Raw genomic sequence first — 17,223 nt, 5'->3', positions numbered from 1 at the left:
CCAACTTGGTTAGCAGGTCCTTTCTCATTGTTTTATGCTCATTAAAAAAGAAAAATTATAGAAATTTGGTGACTAATGGCTGTTTCTGCATCAAATGCTACTGGAAAGCTATTTGGTTACTATGAAAAAGAAATGCTTCTTTTTCCAGTGGATAATATATGACTATTCAACAAATGCAAAACTGTGATAATATCCCTTTTGATATGTATAAGATTCATTTGCCAACAATTGTTATTAATTTATAGAAAGTATTGCCTTCCTCTTAGCTCTACTCAATATGTTGAAACAAATGATACTTAGGTTGTCATACTTGCTTAATTGGTTCATTGTAGAATTTTTAAAAGCCACTTATGATAATGATATTTTCATGTTAAGATTACACAAAATAGATTTCTGAAAATGTTTAAATACAGCATTTTTTGCAAAATAAAAAAGAAAACACAACCATATATATTCAGGTATAGCGATCATGTTGAATTTCTTGCAGTGTTGGAATAAGTGAATGAACATTGCTGTTTACTGTGGCCACAAAAAAAGTGTTCTATTACACCAAAATAATATTAACAAAAAAAATCCAAAATTAATAATAGTCACTATTTACCATGTTACCTAGAGTGTGTGTCAAGCACTGTATTAAATGTTTACATTGTCTCACATAATCTTTTTAAATGACCCAGCAAGATAGGAATTTTTATCCCACTATTCAGATGAATGACCTGATTCCCACAGAGGTTGGGTGATTTGCTTGAATTTTCATAGTTAATAAGCAGTGGAACCAGGAATCTTACACAAAGACCATGCTTTTTCTGGTCTTATTTTAAGTTTAATAAAACCTACTTTTTCCAGTCTTTAAATACCATAATGCTTGCAAATGTTAATGTCTCTACTTTATTTCAAATAAAGATTTCGTGTATGGATTAGTGCCATATGTTAGCCCTTAGAATGATGGCTAACAACAGCTCAGCATACTTAAGCAACTACAAAAATTGAGATAGTGTGCTGTGGAGATTACTAAACGTCACCTCAGTGTGAAAAGATAAAGCTATAGAAAATTGCAGTTGACTGGAATCAAACTTCACTAGTTGCTTACAATTGATTGTGTGTTATTCAACCACAAAGATAAATTAGAACATGGGCTACTGCGATAGAAAAGTGGTTTAGATGTCACAGAGACAGTATGACTATTTTTATCTCTCAGTTGTAAACCATAGCTTACAGTGGCTGAAATGACATTGAACTGTTTTTCTCTTTGATGATTTACAGCCTGTATGGTGCATTTGTAAGAGCAGATGTCACATTTTATGTATTTGAAAGTGTCAACTCTGCTGACTTATGCCTGAAGATTCTGTTCTTGAATCAATAGAATGTAGTGATTTCCATTTCTTAAAAGTGATTTCCCCAACATCATAAAAAAATACAGTGACTATTGGTCATTGTAATGCTGCAGTTAAAGTCTTATTTTTTGTCTTGTATTTTACATACATCATAATGTTGATCATTATTCTGTGAACTCTGACTTGAATGACCAAGGAAGCTTCTAGTGAGCTGACCATGTTTGTGCTTAAACAAATTAGAAAATGTTTGTATTTCATCCCAGACAGGGCTGTCCCAAGTCAAAGATGGATTGAGCAAAGGAAAATGCATCAGGGTTTTCATAATAAAAAATTATTCCCAGAAAGTCTACATATACTTTATTCATCCCATATTTCAAATTGATTTTCATTTTACCATTTAGGGTGCAGTTACTGGTAGTTCCATCTTTTAAAAAGTCAAATTTGCATTTAAATAGAAACTGTTTCAATCATTTAACATCCAAAAACCCCAACATTTTATTCATTCTTTTTTTTTCTTTTCTGCCTTTCACTGTTGAAAAAAGAATCATATATTGTACTTTTACACACTCATCATGAAATCTGGACTTCCATAAAGATTGTAAACTACCTCTTCCTCATGTCACTCATTAAAATGCCATTGTTAATAGATCTTTGGGAATAGACCAGTCTCAGATAAGAGTAGAGGAAAGCAGGTCACAATGAACTACATAGCTGATAAGTGTGGAAGCAGAATATTTTCTTCAGTTAGATCTGAAAAAGAAAATATTTCAATGAACGTGACTTAAAATATAGTAACCAAAAAGAAAAAAAATGGGATTTAAAATAATAGCCAAGCAAGTTATTTTTTTTAATATTGAAGTAATAGAATAATTTTTTGTTACCTAGTGGCTAACAGTGTAACTGCTCTCATGAAAAAGAATAGATATTTTAAAATTTGGTTTGATCTTTGCTTATTTAAAACAATTCAAAGCCATTGGTTTTTGAAAGAAGATGGACTAAAGGTCAGTTTTATCAAAATGTACTTAGCTCAGAAGCCTCAAGTTAAAAATTTGAAAACACAGTGAAACACAAGCTTAAATTTAAGGAAATGGAATTTTCCTCATCAGCATTCACAAACATCTCTGTAGACCTTTTCATTCATTACAGGGCAACATTTCCAACAATTGAAGAACGTAAAGTAATGGCTTTAGTTGATTTGAATTTGTGGTGCATTCCTTCTGCCACAGAAGTGCTTAATGTTGATGACTGATTTATGCCCTGGCAAGAAAAGCTATTTCATAATATCTATCTTAGGGCCCATTTACTGTCTTTTTACTTAGAAAATAAAATCACTATAATTTTCATTCATCTGGTAATATCAGACATGTTAAATGGTTAGAAGATATTTTAAAATATTGGACTTTCATCTTATTACATGCCCGTGTTTTTAAATATTTCAGTATTTTAAATTGTACCATAGTCAAAGTACTCCTTGACAATGGAGGGTTATTTTTATTGATACAGGAGAAGTTGCCATAGCCTACTTATTCATAAAACATAGTACTAATTCTATGAGTATTTTATCATTTATTTTTCCTGGCCTTTTTGATTAGGGGTGTGTGCATGCGTGCGTGCGTGCGTGCGTGTGTGTGTGTGTGTGTGTGTGTGTGTGCATGCATAAACAGGTGTATATTTGCAACTAACAGGGCAACACATATCATTTGTCATCTGACTGACCTTACAGCTATTTCTTACTTCTTGAGTGTGATCAAAATTTCAAAAAAAGAAGACAAAAGTTACTCAAAAGGATAGTGCTTTTAAAACTTGTTGTCCTATCCATGGATCCCTCTCCCTAGAGGTCCTTATTTTTATCTTCAAACTCAGGTCCATTATTAATTAAAATTTACAATTGCTACTTATTTTTGCATCCTTGTATGCTCACATAACTGAATAAGGCACAAAACACTCTGTTCTCCGTTGTGCACAGTACTGTCGATTTCAGTCCAATCAGACGGATGATCAATTGAGTTAGCCGCTTGTGTCACTTTTCCCATTATCCGATGTTGCCTGTTTCTGAGGGCAATTTTGTAGGACAGGGGTAGGAGGCATGTATTAGGTAGAAGCAAAAGGATTGACTCACAAATATTTAGCATAACTTACATCAAGAGAACTATTAATATAAGATTAGAAGGGGAACTACAGAAACAATTGTCAGTGGCTCTTGCTGTCTCTTTGATGTGTGATCATCAGCACCTACATCTGAAAAGCTGTAACCTTGAAACTCAGTCTAAACACAAGGAACCTGGGAAAGTCCTTTATGTCACAGGGGAGGTGAATAAGTTGAGGCCAACAGAGAATGATGCTACTCTTGCAGATCTTCAGTGGACTTATTTCTGCTTGGAGACTTCATAGAGATTGCTATTGTGTCAGAGTCCAGTTTCCAGTTGTCCTGAGCTTGCTACGCCATAATTCTATTGTGAGCCCATATTCTTTTTCTAGTTTAGAGACTCCAGGTTGATTAGTGGGAGGACAGATAGAAAGATATACCCAAATAAGATAAGAAAGCACTTTGAAATTTCATAATTGAATTGCCAGGTTTGAATTTAATTTCTTGCATTATTTCAATATTTTCTTCAGTGTCCTGAGTTTTTACTATGAGAGTCATTATAGGTGACAAAAGGAACATTTTATTTACAGTGGAATTTTGATATCTTTAATGTATGTGTATTTCTGATTACTGATGGTATCACTACACAAAAGACCAAGCATTACAGAAAATTTTAATTCTCCATTTCTGTATGCAGCTATACTAAAAGAGTCAAGGTAATACTGATCTAGAGCAACTTGCCTCCTAAGTAACAGTGCTAAATAATTTGAATCAAGTTAATTGTACAGACAAGTAGTGGAATTAAAAGATTCTCCAGCTGAACTGAGACACTTGCTTCTGTGTCTAAACAAGAAAATTCTGTTACTATTGGGTTGAACTAAAAGATATTTATAATGAGAAACTATAAACTCAGTTATAAAAGCGGCAGATAGGATAATATTTAATTGCATTTTACCATAGCATCCAGCTCATTTTTTCCAAAGAACTTTAAATAATATTCATGTAGCCTCTAGCACCTGGATATTCCCATAGTGTCTTCAACTATAATTACTTTATTATTTCTAGAATGTATCACCATAGACACAATTTTCCTTTCTTATCACTTTCTCTTTAATATCACTTCTCCCTTGCTGCCAATCAATTTGATTTAGCCTTACTTTATAACCCCCTCAGCTATTATCTGTAAGAATTGAATACACACATCCATTTTTTCATTTCCTCCAAAGGATTTCCTACTCTTTTACTCTATATACAGATCTTTTTTATAAAAAAATAAAATTCTTCCTCTTGTAAAGATATGACATATTTTAAAAGGGTACTCAATTATGTGTGTATGTATATATAAATTTTTTTTTTAACTAAATGTCCAGATTCTTAATTTTCCTTGGTCTTCCAGTCTTGATTTCTGGGCTTGCAGAATTCCAAAGAAAAATACTCTTCCCTCTTCTTCCACTCATGACATGATAGAAATTCACTCAAGTTAATAAATCCAATTTCCTCTAGAAATCCCCCAGAGTCACATTGTGCTCAGACGCAATAGCTCCCCATTTCTCTAAAATATATATCACCGTGCCATTCTGTCCATGGTGTTTTCACATCCAGTCATTTGCTCCGCCTGACTTTGTCACACATAGACAGGGGTGGCCCTGCTGTGGAAACCCATGAATTGATCTCTTTCAGATGCATCCTCTATACCAGCATTCTTCTCTCAAATTGATCAGACCTCAATGTGTTTATTTTATATTTTATATCAAAATACATCTTAGGAAGCACTGACCCCACAGTTCTGCATGTTTTTTTCTTTCCCCTTCAGGGTCTGCAGTATTTCCACCAATTGTCCTGACAAAGTCTTTAACTCCTGTTTTTTCATTTTCAGGAACTCTGTCAATTTTACCTCTTACTTTCTTTTCTCTTCCTTTTTTGACTTGCTTTTCCATGCAGGGATTTAACTTCATTTTCCTCGTCATAGTGCTTTAATTTCTCATCTCTTCCTGAAATTATTCACAGATGTTCTGAGGATCAAAGAATTCAGCCTTGCATTTGCTTTTCAACTTCTTCCTCAGGTTCATCTTTAATGAACTGGCTACTTGTTTGTCTTTAAATGAATTATTTTCAATCATGTCTCTAAATTCAAAAGCAAAAATTTTTTTTCTCCCTTTGTGCCACACTGGCCACCAATGAGAGTTGCAGAAATTCTTCATAATAATTTGAATTTCATTTCATTTCAGTTATTGGGAAGGTTCAGCAGCTCTTGGAAGCTCATGTCACCAAAACAAATGTTTTAATTTTAAAGCAAACATATTGGTTATAAGCATGATGCCAGAGAAAACATTTGGTAGTTCTAGGAAGCAATGGATTAAACTGAACTAATAAAATGAATTAGTAACTAGTGATTTTGGAGTGCACTCTGTTGGAAGGATTCAGAGGATTTATGAAATTACCCTATTTTTTTTTGCACTCAGACTATCCTACTGTTTGAGATCAGTTCATCTTTTGTACTTTCATATTCAAAATAGGAAAACTGAATTGATTATCCAGTTAACAGAATCTTTGTATACACTGAAGTTTGATTATTTGTGCCTAATTATTGTTTGGGGACCAAATACACTTTTTAAGCAGTTTCTGGTTAATGACTAAGACATTTTTCAAACTTTACCATGTATTTTTCAAGTCAAGTCTAATCCTTTTCCTCATATTAAATTATTTACTCTGTATGTATTCGCCATTGATTATCTAACATTAATGTAATCAAATTATTATATTTGCTATTATAGTCTGAGCATTTATATATTATTAAGCAGTTTCCAAATTTGTAATACTATTATAAATAATATATTTTTTTAAATATATACTTTATGCAGAGTCAAAAGAAGTTATTAGTAAGCTATTATTTTGATTATCTGTTGGCTGTGACTCTGAGCCTTTATTTTTAAGGTGGAATCAGTAAGATCTTGTCAAATAATGATGTGCAACCACAATGCTTAATTGGAACAGAGGAATAACTAACTCACTGACCCTGGGGCCCTTCAGCACTTGGCAGACTGATGAATATAGTTGTTCCAGTTGGATGAGATGGGAATCTATGACTAAAGCCTAGTGCAAATTTTCAGAACTTAAAGATTCATCGAAGTCCTAGTCCTTGGGCACAATGCACTTAAATAGGGTCCAAACGTTCAACTGAACTGTTGGTTCATGTCTTCATCCTCTGGCATCCAGCCTGGCTTTTGCCTTGCCTGTTTCTACTCCCTAAGCTGCTTACATCTCCACAGGAGCTTCCAAAGCAGCCATCCACCTGTTAAAAATCTGCTCATATCTGCTGGTGCAAATGTACATTTTTTCATGGGCTCCTGTCACTTTCAGATTTCTACCTGGGCATGTTTGGAGGAAAGGCTGTGTGGCCCTTAGGCTTGTTTTGCCTTGGAGATAGTCTTACCTCTGTCTTTTTATAAGGCCTTTTTCAAAGGGGTCAGACAGTCTGATTCTGGTTACTCAGCTAAAGATGTGAATTTCATATATTGGTACCTTTAAAAAGAAACTTAGGTAAGACAACCACCACAACTATGCGAGTCTAAGAGAGAGCTCTAGAGGGAGGTATCCATTGTGGAGGCTGAAATAGGGACTGACTAGAGATAAAGTCATTGCAATAACTGGCTAAACCTTCAGCTAATTCCAGGAAACCCAAACACCTCATCAACTGAAACTCAAGTTCATGAAAAGAAATTGGTGTAACAATTTCATTGGTGAAGTTCTTATTAAACAAAGAATAGTTTCATAATGGGGATAAAGGTAGCCATAATTTGCCTATAAAAGTAAGTGTTTTTCATATCATGTTTTTCTCAAATAATTCAGTACAAGAAGTACCAAAAATACTAAGATATAAGAAAAGGTGACTGTCTAGTATTAAAGAACACAGAAGTGGATTGAAGTTGCAGGGAAGGGGTGCTGACCTAATTTATTTTTTTCTTCATTATTAAATTACTTCGTTCCTTATTTGCTTCTTTGTTATAGCCCATCTTCTTTCAGCAAGGATTTAAAGAAACGCAAGTGGTTATTATCTAATCTATGTGCAGGACTGAAACCTTGATAATTCTGAGACTGGTGCTTGATGTGCCTCAAAAACAAGACCCTGGAAGGGAAGACCCTTGAAATTGGATGTAGAAATTGGGCCTGGCCCCAGTCAGACCTGCCCCGCTCACCCTACATCCAGTCTCTGCTTAGCTTCCTACCATGGGAGAACATTGTGAGGCTTTTTCTATGAAGACTAATCAAACAATACACGTAGAAAATGTGAACCCTGAAATATGTTTTACACATGCAAAGCATTTTCAGGGAAGCGTGTTTTTCTTCACATACTCCTGGACTGAAAGGAGAGTGGAAATATGCTTGTCAGAAAGAGTAAAACTGCTATAAAAATTACAATGTTCAAACTGGACGAGGAATAGATTTCCATATTTATTGAGTAAGGGGAGAACAGACCCAGGAACGGAGGGAATACCAACTAGATGAAATGTGGCATCTGGGACAAGTAAATTAAAATGATTCCCAGCCCCAGGAAAAACCCACAAAAAACAACTGCTTTTTACTCTATCTCATTACTGAGTGAGTCACCTCGGTTTGAAATGGCACAAAGTAATTGAAATGATATTTTACCTGTTGGTAAGGATTCATTCAAGCAAGTGCATCTCTGAGGCACAAAATGCTAAAGTACATTTTTCATGATGGAAAAGATGACCAGCTCATGAAGAGATGAGTCTAATTTCTTTCCTCCAATTCACCATATTTTTACAACATAAATTGAACATATTTATTTTCCTATTTTGGAGGTAATCATTTTTGAGTGCATTTCTAGCTTTATTGTACAAATCATGCATTTTCAGTCATCTGTGTTATCCAGAGTCCAGAGGAGTGGAGAGATCTTGATATGTACATGGTGTATTAGCTCAATTTGAGATATATAAGTAATATTCATTGTGACATTAAAATGGAAAAAGACAATTGCATTTCTCCTATCTTTCTTTTTTCTGTATTTCATTGGGTATTTGCAACTCACTCTCTTAAAAGTAAAATCAGAAGAAATTTGGGAGCCATGAGCAGAAATTCAGGAAACTCATTTGTCCTTTAGGAAATTGAAATAGAAATTTTGTCTTTGGAGAATAAATGCCTAGCCTCTATGTTATAGAACTACTTGATGGTATTTAGCTTATGAAATACAAAAAAAATATTATATTGGGGATAAAGTGGAATTGTAATAAATGCTGTACTCTTAGAGTTGTGACTCCATTCTCATAACAATTATTCCTCAAATGAAGTTTAAATCAGGTTAGTGGTGGGTGATATTGTTGGAAATGATATAGGTGATGAAAGATGAAAAAATTTAAGTAAGCTTTGTGTATTAAGTTGAATATATGTAAACAGAGATGTGTTCTTCACCACCAAGGGGCTCGTAGTCTAATAGGACACAGTTGTATGAATCATTTGTTGAATCTCACTGTGACGTACACAAAGATGGAAGGCTGCCTGGAAGGGACGGTAATATTGAAGAACATAGAATGATGAGAAAGAAGGTGATTGGAGTGGCCAGAAGGTAGGAAAGAGCCATCAGCTCCTGCCATCTTCAGGGCAGCAGGCTTAGTGGCTGCTCTTCCACAGTTTTGTCACCTATATGGAAATGAAAAGCCAAATCTAGAGAGGAGGGAAGCCAAAGGTTTTCTCTGAAATCACTGAGTTTCAGGGCATCTCTGAAAGATGAGGAAGTATTTTAGAACTTATTAAAAATTTAATATGTATTTTAAATTGTACAGCATCCCATGCGTCTTCTTACCTCTGTAGCACGATTCTCCTGTAGAATGTCTGCCACTGGTACACGCAGAGGTTAGCAGCAGGGAATTAGCCGTCATGTAGGGAGAAGAATTCAGCATTCCAGACAATAGGACTTTTCTACTAGAGAGACTTAGAGTTCCCCAAGAGCCCTAGGGGATTTAGTCTTTTCTGAAATTAAAAAAGAAAAGAGAAAACAAAGTATGATATTTTGAAAACTATAGTCTAAATATAGATATATGACTTTCCTGATTTTGTTCATCCTTTACAGAAATGTGTGTGTGGGGGGGTGTCTGTCTGTCCTATTCATTCCTTCATTACACAGATTTGAATGAATTCATCCGCACTTGCCTCATCACCACGTTGTTTCTGAGTCCTTTTCCACTCGGGCACTCCCTTGCCCTTCGACTGAGCTTCCACCAGAAATGCAGACTTTTCTACTGAAGTGTATATGTCACTGAAAAATTATAAGTTCGCATGGGTCTCCATGGAGGGGATGATAAAGAAAGAAGGCCATTTCAGCTAGCCATTCTCTTGCCTCCTTGTTGTTCTAGATGTGGCTCAGACCTCTAGAAACCCCTGATAAAGGCTGACAAGAAAAAGGTGTGGCTCTAGGATACAATAGGCTGTGTTCTTTTTTTTGAAACTCTTCCCATAGATGGAATGTTTCACAAAATCTATACTTGGACCATATATTACGCTACCATGGCAGTTGTTCACCCAGCCATGGGGGAAAACTGTTCTCTGTATTCAAAAATGTGGTTAAGATAGTTTTCTGCTTAGGTCTTTATAGAAGGTTCTAGAATTTCCCAGGACTATGACAAGTAAATTGAAAATGCAAATTATATGAAAGGACAAAATTGATGACTCAAGAGTAAAGGTCTGTGTCTTAGGTTTAGAGGAATACATGCAGGTTAGCCTTCCCTCCCTGCCCTGAACTCTGTCTGCAGCTTGTACATTCGAATGGCATGACTGAAATGAAATTCTCAGTGAGTCTCAGAACCCCATCTCTTCTTACCTCTGGGTGTTATCATTATTTTAATTTCCTCTCAGAAGGAACTCTGGCCTCAACTTGTCTTAAAGGCATTCCTTATCTCTCCATGGAAACCTCTGTTGTTCCTGCACCTGTGGATGAGAAAGACATTTTCCCATCTGGCCCACCAAGTCCTTGCCTGGGCTTTGGAACATCCTGTGCTTGACAGGTTCCTCCTTCGGCCATTCCTAGTCAGCAGGCCTCCTGAAGAGGCTGTAGCATTAAAAATCCCTTGGGCTCTCATCCCCATCTCCCCCTAATGAAATCTATCCTCAATTAAAACCACGTTTGCTATGAAAGTGTAGCTTCAAGACAGTGACCCTAGACCTCTCGTAGAAATTTCAGAGTCCTCCTTGCGAGGAACTCCTTCACTGGTCTGTCAACCCCTTGAGCAAGATAGGTGGCTCCTCCAGACTGTCTGCTGAGCGCCTCCTGTCTGGCGTGGCAACCCCAGTTCTCCAGCCACATACAGAACAGGTGTGGGCTCTCTCTGAGCCCAATGACCCTCTGAGCCTCTCCTGACAAGGATCCCACATCCCCCCACTCTCCTTGTTCTCCAGCTATGCTTACTTGAGTGTCTGGGAAGAGCCCATTCTAACTTCCATGGTTGGAATCTCACAGAATGGACATACCTTACATATACCACAGTAAAGTTAGCAAATAAACACAGTCACGGAAATAGGAAGATAACTTCTTTATATTCTCATTGCCGGCATCTTCAAACATTAATTTGTAAGAGAAAAGGCAGTGGGGGTAAAAATGCTGAGGCATCTGACAGTGATGAGAGCTCTGTTTAGCTGGCTTCAAAAATGTTGAGCAATGCTTGACTCTAAGAATATAGCTTTTCCTCAGAGAAGAGCCCTTTGCAACTTCAATAAATATGATCCACTGGGATCTGGATGTTTATTTCACTGGCGGCAGTGACCACCATTCTTTATAGAAGGCTAATGCCAAAGATTCCTAGGTTAAACTCAGAAAATGACAGAGTATAATTTACCATGAATCCATGCAGGGGGAAAAGGAGTTCACTTTTTACAGTTTTATAGAATGTGAGGCCCTTAAAATGTGCCCTTTTAAAAACAGAAATGCATTTGTAAGTATCTGGGTCTGAGTAGTTTGTATACTGCTGATACTGCTAAAGCAGACAGATGCCCTGTGCCAATATAAGGAAGAGAAAAAAATCTGTGCAATGTTATGATATGTCCATATTTGAAAATACTAATCAATTTCTACCTGTAGCAAACATTCGTACATTGACCAACCAAGACATAAAGGAAAAAATGATGTGACTGCCTCCTGGCTGTCAGTGAACCACTGAGCAACTCACCCTCGAAATTCTTTTAGACTCAGAACTCTATGCTAACTTCTTTCTCAGTTGCAGTCTCTGCCTGCCACCCTTCGCCTTGCTTTCATTCCATTTGAGCAAACAACTATTTTTACATAAACTACAAAGTTACAGCCAGCAGCATGTGCAGTAGAGACAGATAGCCTGCAGTTGCCCGGGGACTTATCATTTTATCTTTGCACAGACCCAGCACGGCCTGCCAGGTACAACTAGTATAACGAGGACTCCAGCGTCTCCATCATGCCAGCAGCCCTGCCGACGCTGAGATCCATGCGCTGATATGCCAGGGCTGCTTGACAGCACAGGGAGTTTCTGTAAATCATGCTGTTCCCATTGATTACAGTTTGAAAGGGCATTAACCCTCCGTAGGGCCCAAGATACACTTTCTCCACAAGTGTGTGTCTGCAACATGAATGTGTTAGGGGGCTTTTTGAAGATTAATTCACTGCTAGAGATTAAACTCTCACAAAACAAGGAAATCTGGAGCAAGTCAGTATTGCAAGCATGTTTCTTTGGAACAGTTTTTAAGTCGCAAATGTCATTTATGTTTGATATTATTAGCATAGAGAATAAAAGCCTATTTGAGAAGATACACTTTTTAAAGAGATGATCTGCTTTTTCACTAGACAAAGTTAAGTGTGGAGGTACAAAGAATGTGCAGAGGAAAGACATGATCAGGTCCTAAGAAGTGGTCCAGATAAAATACTGAGTAAAAAGCCCTCTCTAGAACTTACTATAGGTTTTCCTCCAAATCAATCTACTATACATTTTAAGTTTGTATAGGCACTATTGGGTTTTCCTAAATAGAATGATCATTTGGAAAATCAGACTTCCTCGAATGCTTGAAGAACATGTGATTCACTGTCTTCTCCACCTTAAGGACCAATGCTACATTTTCTTGTTAATTGTATTCTAAATGAGCAGTTCTCTTCAGCTTCATTAAGTAGGATAATTTGGAATGCACCGTTGTAAACAATTTTTATCAGAATCACACTTTACCGGTTGTCTTTACCCACCATGGTGTGGACAGCAGGATAGTGTCTTCTCACATGATCAACAGTGGAACAGTGTGAGCTCTGGGACCCACCACCTGAGCTCGATCCCAGCTCACACTTCCTTTCTGCCTCCGTTTTCCTCATCTATAAAATTCCATATGATTCTTGTGGGGTTTGCAAGAATGAATACAGGTAAAACACTTGGAAAAGTGCTCAACTTTGCAAGTGCTCAAGGCATGGTAGATGAGAAACAGAATGAAAGGCTCTGGCAAAGGAACGGTATTTGAGAAGCTAAGGGAAAAAAGGTGCCGGTCACTTTAAGAGATACTGCTAAGGGACACCAAGAGCTTGACTTCGGTCCACACTCCAGGGGCAGGGGTGGAAGAGGCAAGGATGCTGTGAATGTCCAGGCAGGTGAGCGCCAGCCTCACACACTCTGGCAGCTCCCCCAGGGAACATACAGAGATGCTTCTGATGAGGGAGGTATGAAAAAGCGTTGCATTTCGCAGCAAGTGTGTGCAAGCCTGCCCTCTCTCCTGCAGAGCTCCCCAGCACTAGCCGCCCACTCCCTTGCTGCTTCCCACACTGCCTCTGCATTTTAGAATTGCGGCATCGGCGGTGGAAATCAATGGCGACTTCAGTGGCCTTCAAATACGGTTTGTAGAGGAAATCTCCTAAAGAAAAAACGAGGAGTGCTTTCTCTATTATGTTTATTCTGGTTGTAAGTATCAGAAACCAACTCTGGCTGGCTTAAGCAAAGATGAAAATTTAGTAGGATACTAGAGTATTTCATGGAATCCAGTAATTGGAAAACCAATTACTCTCTCAGAAGGACAGCAAAATAGTGGGACCACCACAGCCTGGTTAAAAGCATGGACTCTAGATTCAAACCCTGTCTGAATTCATATCCCAGCTCTTCAGCTTGCTAGCTGTGTGATTCTAAGCCAGTACTTTACCTTCTTTGTGCCTCGGTTTCCCCATATGGAAAATGGAGATAATAATTGAAGGGGGTAGTATCTGAAAGGGCTTGGGACTGTGGGACACAGAGCATTGGGAAAAGTGCATAGTGCAAGGGCTTGGGACTGTGGGACATCGGCATTGCAAGAGACTGATTAAGTTACAAGCATGGACACTTTGGAATGTCCCCCAGTGGAGTGCTCCCACTACGAATCTAACTGGTCCAACTAATTAGATTGTTTCTGGTTTCAGTTTTAGATCAGGCCAGTGTGGTTGGCATGAGATGTGGATATGGCTCCTGTGGATCAACCTATCTTCTTGGGCTGAGGTCAGAGTGGATGGTGTTCCGAGTGGGGGCTTTGGTTATGAGCCCAGAGGTCACAGCATGCTTGCACCCTCTGAGCTCAAAAGAAAGAGCAAGTGATCATAGAATATGTCACTTGAAAATAGTATATATTACATCAGTCCCCCCTTATCTGTGGTTTCGCTTTCCAAGGTCAGGGTCAGCTGCAGTCTGGAAGCTGCTAATTCTGTTCCTGATGTATCATCTCAAGTTCAAAGTAGCCTAACGCTACGTCACAGTGCCTCTGTCCTTCAGCTCACTTCATCTCATCATGTAGGCATGCTGTCATCTCACATCATCACAGGAAGAAGGGTGAGTCCAGGACAATAAGATATTTTAAAAGAGAGAGACCATAGCCACATAACTTTTATTACAGTATAATATTATAATTGTTCTACTTTATTATTAGTTATCACTGTGCCTAACTTATAGCTATGTAAATTATACAAATTATGAAAAATGAAACCTTATCATAGGTACATATGTATAGGAAAGAGCATAGTATGTATAGGGTTAGGTACTATCCCCCATTTCAAGTATCCATCCACTGGGGTTCTTGGAACAGAGAAGGGTGGGACTACTGTAATAGCTAACACATTGTCAAATACCCCTAATGGGAATAGGCTTAATTTTTTTCTCTGTAGAAATACCAAGCATCCTACAACTCTAATATTTGAAGAACTTAATGAGATGCGAGTGAAACAGCATATGTTCTTTTGTTAACACCAAAGGAGAAACAATTACTCAGGCAGACATTTAGCTCATAGTTAATGGGAACAAAATACTAGAGGCAAAATGTGTAAAGCTGCTAAAATATATACACACACACACACCAAATCCTGGGCATATCATTGCACAGAGGGATGCCCCCTCTTTCAGGCAGAGTCTGCATTTCAGTATCCTCTTGGTCTCTCAGGAGACGTGGGTTTATGCTGAGGAGAGCACTTTATAACACCGTGCTCTAAGCTTAAAGAACTTGCCTTTTCTAAAGCTTCTGAGATCCTGCTGGTTTAAGATACTTGCCCAAGTACACCTCAGTAGCTAGACACAGCCAGCCACCTTACTGGGCACCAACTTAAAGGCTTACCTGTCACAGATAATTCAAACACTTCATATCATTTACCTTTAAACTGTTTTAGAACTGAATTCCACTGTCCCAACCCACTCAGGTTTCCAAGGACCCATCTAACTTTAATGATATTTAGTACATCAATTAATTTTATTAATTTTTTCACACTGAATTTTTCCACTTTTTCACACTTCGGTAGTTTATAATACAACCTCAAAATTAGTACTTCTGTCACTGCTGGATGGAGGAGGCAAAAAAACAACATGGACATTTCGTGGATACAGACTCATCTCTGAGTCTTGACTAAAAATATTAAAGGTCAAAAGGGGTCATTCCCTAGTCACCATCCCTCTGCATGAGCAGCCTCTGTCAGCCTGCATTTGCCGCCTCCTTTGGCCTCCCCATCATGGTGCGGAGAGCTAGGTTGGTGTGTGCCAATGGCATTCCGGCCCTCAGGTGACGGAGGAGTCTGGAACACTGGGGCCAAGGCTGAGTCACCTCTCTGCTTGACCACTGTGTGTCACAAACTTCAGGTCAACATTAGGGATTTTGAGGGTCATTTAACTATCCCCAGTTTCCATTTTAGGCACTCACTTGAGACCTAAGCCCCACAGAAACAAATCTTCTCTGGACTCCCAGCCTGTCCACAGCTTCTCCAAAACCTGGGCAAACCTATTGACGTTAAGCGCTAGATTGCTTGACAAGGTGATGAAATTTAGAGTCAAGGCTCCATATTTAAGCTTCATTCACCTTTACTGTTAACACCCAGGCCTTACTTCCTAGCAGGGTGAGGCAGGAAGGAAGCCCAAGGCTGTGGGGAGGTGGGGCAGCTCTCAGATGCTTCTCTTTTTCATTCAGCCCTTTTTCTGTATTAATATGTCTTTTGTTTCTGTATTCAAGGCAGGAAGGAGAGTATCGTTTATCGGCTAATAAGTCGTCTGACAAGATAGCCACTTTGTACCTAATTGTTCAGTTTATTTATGTATTATTGATGAGCCCGGACTTGAACTCTGCTTTCCTCAGAGGCTGCTTAATAAATCTCCTGGCTAATCCTAAAGCACTGAATTACCTGCTGGAGCATAATCCATGACATTGCTTTTACTTTGTATTCCTAAAAGGATGTACATTTCAGTATCTGTGTTTAACAGTAGGTAATAAAATACAAGACATAAGTCAGGTTGCTCTTTGAACTTTTTAAAAAGTATATATAAAACACATTCATCAAATCACGTTCTGATTCTTGAGGCCTATATGATCTTCACTACTTAAAAGTTATTTTGAACTGCATGCTCAAATTTTAATTGCATTGGCTTATATGTGGTTTTTGTTGAAACCAGTGGAATTGTATACCAGTAACTGAGACTGAGAACTGGAATCTACAGTCTTTTTTCTAAATCCTGTGGTAGGTTTCATTCCACACCATGATTGAGACACCAGAGCCAACTTTGAACAGCAGGAAGATTTTCTGGTCTTTTACAATGCATCCTCTGATTAGCAGAACCATGGGTATTTCCCTGAAGTGCCCTCTCTCTGGCCTGTGTTTCTCCATCAGTAAATCTCAGTGATGACACTTAAGTACAATGTTTAAGAGTAGTGAGGGTTTTTAAATGATCTTACTGAAGGGAGCAGAGACTAGACCATGCCATTTATTACAAGGATTAGTACCTGAGCAATAATCAGACCAATACATCAACAGAATTTTTTGTCCCTTTAAGATTTATAACTATTGATAAATCATTAGATGGCCTGTTATGCTCTTAGATCGCTCTGTGCTCACAAGTAAAAGAAATGGAGGCTTTAAAATGGGAAGGCTCCTTGAGAACTTAAAGAACATGCATTCCTGGTTAGCACCAAGGGCGGAGAACCATTTCACCAGGCACTATGATACCATTTACCAATTCATGGTAAAATAAGAAAAGATTATATGTTCAAATGACCTCTTAACTACAGAACCAGATGTCTTCTCAAAAATTCATACCAGTGTTGGCTTTATTAAATACTTTGATATGTTGTTCATCATGGAATTTTTAGCTATTTGTTTAAAATATACACATAACATGAAATGCCCCTTCTTAATGACTTTTAAATGTACAGTGCAGTAATGTGAAGTGCATTTGCATTGTTGTCTAATGATCTAGACAATTTTCTCATCCTCCCAAACTAAAACTTTGTACCCATTAAACAGCTACTTCCCATGCCTGCCTTCCCCATTCTACTTTTGGTTTTTATTAATTTGATTACTAA

At 37.8% G+C, this 17,223-nt stretch overlaps 1 protein-coding gene across 3 annotated transcripts in view; it reads left to right on the top strand.

The window, feature by feature from the left end:
* Positions 1-17,223, top strand: part of TOX (thymocyte selection associated high mobility group box) — a 286,212-nt gene that overhangs the window by 104,129 nt on the left and 164,860 nt on the right. Inside the window, exon 1 of one of the 3 annotated variants that reach the window (XM_073229570.1) lies at positions 14,120-14,222. The exons of the other annotated variants lie outside the window; for them this stretch is intronic. Coding sequence (XP_073085671.1) covers positions 14,190-14,222 — 33 coding nt within the window. The 5' untranslated portion in view covers positions 14,120-14,189. Of the gene's footprint in view, positions 1-14,119; positions 14,223-17,223 lie in introns of those variants that run through there. 3 annotated transcript variants of the gene reach the window in all.

The sequence above is a fragment of the Manis javanica genome, chromosome 2 (genome assembly GCF_040802235.1).
Source record: "Manis javanica isolate MJ-LG chromosome 2, MJ_LKY, whole genome shotgun sequence".
NCBI classification, from domain to species: Eukaryota; Metazoa; Chordata; class Mammalia; order Pholidota; family Manidae; genus Manis; species Manis javanica.
This window is presented reverse-complemented; position numbering and strand designations above follow the sequence as displayed.